Source organism: Accipiter gentilis, chromosome 7 (assembly GCF_929443795.1).
Source record: "Accipiter gentilis chromosome 7, bAccGen1.1, whole genome shotgun sequence".
NCBI lineage: Eukaryota > Metazoa > Chordata > Aves > Accipitriformes > Accipitridae > Astur > Astur gentilis.
This window is the reverse complement of record NC_064886.1, coordinates 18,696,278-18,703,402: the sequence shown is the minus strand read 5'-3', so window position 1 is coordinate 18,703,402 and position 7,125 is coordinate 18,696,278. Positions and strand designations below refer to the sequence as shown.

The 7,125-nt window shown below is 37.2% G+C and overlaps 1 protein-coding gene across 1 annotated transcript in view; it reads right to left on the bottom strand.

The window, feature by feature from the left end:
- Window positions 1–595: 595 nt before the first annotated feature.
- Window positions 596–7,125, bottom strand: part of AACS (acetoacetyl-CoA synthetase) — a 45,158-nt gene continuing 38,628 nt past the window's right edge. The window contains exons 15-18 of the mRNA XM_049806269.1: window positions 6,713–6,782; window positions 5,728–5,786; window positions 4,681–4,883; window positions 596–1,966 (exon numbers count right to left, since the gene is read on the bottom strand). Coding sequence (XP_049662226.1) covers window positions 1,829–1,966; window positions 4,681–4,883; window positions 5,728–5,786; window positions 6,713–6,782 — 470 coding nt within the window. The 3' untranslated portion in view covers window positions 596–1,828. The remainder of the gene's footprint in view (window positions 1,967–4,680; window positions 4,884–5,727; window positions 5,787–6,712; window positions 6,783–7,125) is intronic.

Below are 7,125 nucleotides of genomic sequence, written 5' to 3'. Positions count from 1 at the left end.
TCCTGTAGTGAATGTGGAGCTGGTGTCCACAATGACTGTGTTCTTTCGATTCAGTCATAGACCACCTGAGAGGGGCTACTCCTCAGCTGCATTTATAGGCAGTTTCACTCTTACTGAATTATTAGCAGCAATATTTGGCACATTCTGCAACAGCCTTCAGCTTACTGCAGATAGTGAGATGAAATCTATCACAGGGTGGAAGAAATATACAATAAACTTACTAGCTGCAGCTAAAAACGAGCATCTAGATTTTGCCCTAATGGAGTACGCACCTTTCAGTGTGCAGATGTAGCAACATTAACATATCACAACCTACAGCTTCGTACTGTACTGACACAAGGCACATTTTCAGCACACTTTCGTCCACTCCTGTTCACCTGTGACCTCCTCAATGAGACAACCATGCATACATAACTAGCAGCAATGTTTTACTTGTCCTGCACTCTGCATAAGAAAACAGGATAAAAAACTTTCAGACAACAATACTTTGGGGGGGATATTTGGATTAAAAGCATTAGGATCACTAACAAATTAAGCTAAAAATGATTCCATGACACCCAATTGAAAAGAAAATAAAAATAAGACAATAACTGAGTGAAAGTTGAAACAGATGTAATATATAATATATATATAAAGAATAATTTTCTTTTAATTAACCTTATCAATGCTGAATGCATTCAACACAATTCTAAGTACATCCATGATTTTAATGCATTAAATATTTAATCCACAAAATTCAAATAGTGTAGGAGATACTGAATGCCAGAGGTTCGGTACAACTACTGCAACTGTATTTTATGAAAAACAAAACAGTGTTCTAGTGCTTCCATTTTACTGTTTTAGTATGCTCATTACAGTATTTTTCCCTTTATAAACTGGAAGGATACAGAGCTAGAAAACATTTTAGTCTTTCACTTTCAACATGACATTTAGTAAAAAAAGTTACAAAAACCAACAGCTTTTGATAAATGAACACACTGAAATTCTTCAGTTAACGTAACACGGTATTCTTGCCTCATAGCCAATAAAGAACTTCAAAACAAGGAAGCAAAATGCTGTCTTCAACTGCAATGATGTTAATCCAGAGTAATGACAGTAAATTCCATGGAAATAACCTGGAGCTACCCCAGGAACAACAAGGAGGTGATTGCTCCCTCATCTTCTGAACCCCCAGAAGTCTATCAACTAAAAGCTTAAAACAATAGGAAGGTTACATCACAAAATGAAGCAGCAATTACCTTCAAGGGTACCGTGAGATATTTCAAGACTGAAATTATTCTGAGTCAAGTCAAATGGGTTTAGTGCATTATGATTTGGCTTTATAAAAACATTTAAATGCACCCTACATATGGAACACTTTCATGTTTCGCAGTCAAGTAGTTAAAATCACTGTATATTCCTTACAGGTGACAAACACATGGACTGAAAAAATGTTGCTAAAAATCTAGTTAAAAAAAGAAAGCGAACATTCTATGAAAGAAATATTCTACTTGCAACTGTAACTTAAACTATTGGTGTGCCCATTTGATGGGCTGTTGATGTATATCTAACAAGAAAAGATGTACTCAATATATATAAAAACCAAAACAGGCAGGTTCCTCCTTCCAGGCTGGAAAAAACTCCAAGATATATGGTATATTTAACCAATAAAAGGGAGCTAAGCTTTACCCAAGCCTTTCATAATGCACTTAATGAAATATTTTTTCTTTTAAAAGAACCACTGGTATTAAATAGAGCTTTTTCTTTACATACAGTATTGGTATATACAAAACAAACACAGAACAAAGACATATGCAAAAAAAAAAACCAAAAAAACAAACAAGTGACTTCAGAAGTTCTGAAGTTCGGGAATATTTTGGTACAGGTCCAAAGTCTCTGGGTTTGAGAAAGCTCCCCGCTGCTCAACTTCTTTTCCTGCAATTATTTGCTTCACAGCTACTTCCACTTTTTTCCCATTTACTGTATACTGGAAAACAAAACCAGCAATGATAAAGTTACACTTTTCAGGTAGTATCTTTACAGAAATATTCATTAAACACCCTACCAATCCCAGAACTCAATCAAAATTTAGCACAATATCTTCTCTTCTCTGTTACACTCAAGGCACCAGAACTGTTCTTCTGAAAATCACTTGAAAAGTAAGTGGAATTCAAAGAAGGGTTTATATGTGATTTTAGTTTATTACTCCTATTTGGTAATACTGTGAGAACCCGATCAAGCTCCAACTTAAACCAATGAAACAAGATCAGAATCATAGCATAAACACTAAAAATCTTTTATGTTTACTGTTCTGACACATCCAATTTTCAAACAACTTAAATTTCTAAGGGTGGGCTCAAAAAACAAAGCCCACCTCCATTGGGCTCTGGGACAAGAAAACCATGACTTACGTATCTTAAATGGACAGTCTTTTTCTAATAGGATAAAGTGAAACACTGAGCTTAAATGGTCCTCTACATTTAAGTGTTTCAAAACAAACCATAACAAACAGAGGCTTCACCTCCGCTTATGAATCACACAAATTCTATTACATTGTGTTACTCTAAAAGTAAGGACATTCAGAAATAAAACCCTAATTCTTCTCTTCTTGGGATGAGACCACTGTAATTTCTGACTAGTAAAGTATGGTAAGGAAGAACTACTCCAATGTTAACAGGAACTGTCAGGGCCCATTTTAGATGATCTCTGCTTTTATAGGCTCCAAGGCTTCAACACCACCTTCCTTGGGCTGGTACCACTGAGAAGTTTTGGAGGATGGCAACTTTGAAAAGCTGACCTCAAAATACCTCCTTAGTCTCATCCATCTGCTCCAGGAACAGAAACTGCACCACTTGCTTTACTACTGAATCTGCTGAAGAAGCCAGGTTGTTCCCAGCCTCCAAAGCCACTGAAACTCCTGAACTCTGGGGCACCACAATTTTTCATTAGAGATCTCTCAGAGCCAGGCTAAACAATCCTCTCAACTCAATACATTCTTGCAATATTGATCTTGATACTAAATCAAATTTTTCCTTATTAAAAACTACTGAAGTCATGTGCAATCCTACCCTCCTGAACCACCTTAATCAACCACTCCTCCTCCTCAATGATTAGCAACCTAATTTTCACAAGTGCTCAGAACCAGAACACCTCAGTGGCCTGCAAGGCAACTGCCCCCTTTAAAAAAAGATCACACAGACTGTTTGGCAAAGCAAATTTGTTTAAACATCTTGTGGATGATGACCAAAATGCTTTTCTGGTCAGGACAGGACTACAAAGATTCACATTAAGACTTCACAGTGTTTTTTAAAACCTGGATATCTCATTAAAAACAATGCTTCCAATCACTTCAACACAGCTACACTGTTTCTACCAGTATACAGTGTCAGTATACAGTCGGGATTAGACTGTATTTTCAGATGAGGATTCAAATATATCTCTAAAAGTAACATAAAGAGGTTTCCCTTCCAAGCAAAACTTTCAGAGAACGATGGGAGACAGCTTTGATCACTTTACCACTGGCATATTTACCTGAAAGGTAATTAAAATTCACTCAATTGTAAATTCAGTCGAAGCACGAACTAATTAATGATCTAAGCAGGCTTTCCTGAGGGGCAGCCCATCACAAACACCTCACTGCCATCAAATTCGTGCTGCACATTGAGGTGATTTACATGGTTTACAAGTTCAACACTTCATGCAGAAGCTAAGTTGCAGCCCAGAAAATCTAGACTTCACCATTTAACAGGTGCAGGGGATTTTACTCATGCAAAAAAGACATTTTGAGCTAAGTATGATTTGCCAACAGTGGCCTGAAACAGAAGTAACTCAACAGATCAGAACCAGAGCGCTGTGTGCACTATGGAAGCTGGCAGTCCTGAACTCTAGACCACTTTCACATAGAAACATACATTGGCAGTAAATGGGTATCAAAATAGCAAATGATTGGTCTGAAGTCTCAAATCTTTCCTTTAGGCACACTCAAGTCTATGTGCAAGTGGGCTTGAGAACTACACTCTGCACTCCCATTCTGCTGCTCAGAGCTGTTGAGGACTGTAGCAGAGGACTATAAAAAACAGGCAGTGCAACTAAAGAGTTCATGCAGCAAGGAAGAGCACTGTAGAGTAACACAACCCCAGAAGACTGAGTGTGCAGAACCTTTAGCTATACAAATTTATCTCCGCTCCTCTTTCATAAGCACAAAGATTTTATTTTAGTTACTGATACAGTTAAGACAGTGATAGAGCTACATTTAAGTGGCTAAACAGATGTAAAAGTAAAATGGTTTACAAAATGATTTTGTAAATTTGCTCAGTGCTTTCAGCTTTCATAAGAATGTCACTCGAAACCAGAAAACAAAACCAAAATAAGCTTATGGGTAGCCAGAAAAGCTAAAGTTAAATTACCTTTTTAATATTTTCCTTTAAAAGGCTTAAGTATATATTACTGAGAAAACGCAACACATTTATAAACTGAGAATGGGCATTTTTAGGTATTGTTAAAAAACAAAAACATACTTAGCTGAAAAGGAGATGAAATGGTGTTGCTAGGCAACATAGACAAACTATTTATAAAGCTCGAATACACTTTTGAGATGCTAAAACTTCCACGTATGTGGGTTTGAAGAGCAATGACAACTGCTCCCTAATTACTACTCAAGGTGACAAAGAAAAAAAGAAGGCAGCATTTTTCATGACATACCGGAATGCCTTTGGTTTCTAGAATGAGGCTTGGAACATGCCTGGCAGAAAGTGCTATACGTATTGCATCTCGAATTCTTTTCACCAGATCCTCACTGAACGCATGGTTTAATGCCATCTTCAGGAAGAGTATCACCCTCTCCTCCCCATCTTTGTTGTACTGAGGGACACAGAGGCTATCGGAAACCTCCTCAAAGGCTTCAACTGAAAAGGAAGGAAGAGTCCTTATTAGCACTTGTATTTGTATGTTATTCTGGATGCACATTTTTTGAGGTTGTACCAGAAGAAAGATCACCTCCCCTAGAGCTGCAAAGGCAAAACAGATGTCCTGGCTAGGTTATTCTACAATGAGCTTCCCCCCAGGTGGTCTGAAATTTTAGCTCCTGCTCAGGTGAAAATTCAGGTTTAAGGACCATACATATTTAGGTCCAGGACAAAAAAATTTGCTATAACTTTTGGGACATATAACAAGCTTTTACACTAAGCCATTTTCTTTGGCTTTCCTCACAATCCCCATTGCTGCATAGACAGAAGACTAACATGCCTGATCACACAAGAACAAGGAGAGGCAACAGGTCCTTAAATCTCAGATTAGCACCTTTACAGGCACATGGTTTCACCACCTTTCACAAAATAAACCTTCTTTGAAATATAAAGCACAAGCTCAAGATCTTCTAATTATCAGGAAAGATACAATAAAAAGAGCTTGTCTTGAAGGAAAAAAAGAAAAGCCTCAGAATTAGGTCTTCTCTTGTAAATCTGCATGATATAATTAGTCTGTAAGGCCTTATTATATGAAAGCAACATCTTAGGGAGAACACATCTCAACTAGTCATCTCCAGCCCTACACATACTTCAGGAAAGCAACCAATTTCAAGTCTACAAAACAGAATTTTACTGTTAATGTTAATATGTTCTGTACTGTCTTTCATGGGAAAAATAGCAAGTTTTTTATTACTTAATCCTTCCAAACACCTTTATAATGCTTACATTTCAGATTTAAGGCAATAATGTCATAGCTGAAAGAGGTGGAAAGTTAATTTCATACCTATGTTATAGATTTCAGAACTTCCAAACCTTACTCCATTTGGATTTAATGTACCATCACTGAAAACCACACAAACACAAAACAAAGAAGCATTAAAATGTGATTAGAGTTTGATGGAAAGAGAAAAATTGATGCAATTAACGAAGTCTCTCTACATTTCCTGCAGTGAATATGCAGCCACATTAGAAACAGAATTTTAAAAGAATTTGACTCAAAAAGGCATTTTGTTCATTAGAATGAAGTTGTACAGAGAACCTCAACAGTATTCATTCACCTTTCCTAGTCCCTCCCCTTTCCAGTAGCCTACAAATACACACACATACCACCGAGGACAAAGCAGACCAAGAATCTTTGTAGTAGTCCATCGTGTTGCAATTGCCTACCATTACTTTCCAGCCTGTTATAGCCAGAACTCGTGTTTCATGTATAGCAGCCTCACACCATATGTCTGTTGAGTAGGTCTATTTGTGACAATGCCAGACACAGCTTCAAGGCATTCACTCAACTGTTTCAAACAGCAACTTTTAAATGCAAGCAGAAAATTTAGCCACAATTGTGATCTTGAATGTCTATGATCGCTAACACAAGCGCAACTTAAAACCTGACCTTCTATAATTAAGTTTTACTGTAAAACAAGTCAATGGCAAAGCCAAGACCAGAAGACAAGTTTCCTGATTCACCACCTTGAATGTGCTACACTCTAAAAATCTTATAGATGATCATTATAAACCGCGGAACACAAAACCAAGTCCAATACTGTCTTGCGTTCACAAATACAATGTGGAGTAGAACTTTGGAATGGGCTCCCCTCCCTCTAATCCAGCTGCTCTGCTTAATTTAAGGGTTGAAATCCACAATACTGGATTTCACAAAACAAGTATAAAGCTAACAGGCATGATGGAGAATCAGGTACATTATGCTCTAAGGTGAAGTTTGCAAATTTTAACACTTGCTTACTCAGAACACTTTCACCAAAATACTATACCTGCGACCCAGCATGACAATTCCTCCTGTCTTGGGATTAATTTTACAGTAATCACCATGGGCCCAAACACCTATTAGAGGATGACAGAGGTTAAGCAGCTGATTTCTTATTCATCTAGTCACAGCAGACACTTGTGTAATTCCACTCACATTAACTTAGTAAAATACTTACAAAAATATAACATATCAGATATACTTTGAGAACTACCCACAGCAAATGTAGCAGTATTTAACTACGCAAACAATCCACATTGCATTTACTACAAAGAGCTAGCACACACAAGAATAGCTCACACATTAGGATCAAACCCTAGGTTATCTTCCAATTGCTTGTTTGCATGACTATACAGCATCCTTTAGAAAACAGATGAATAGCTGCTCTGAACACCAATTTTGAGGAAACTGGAAGAATCT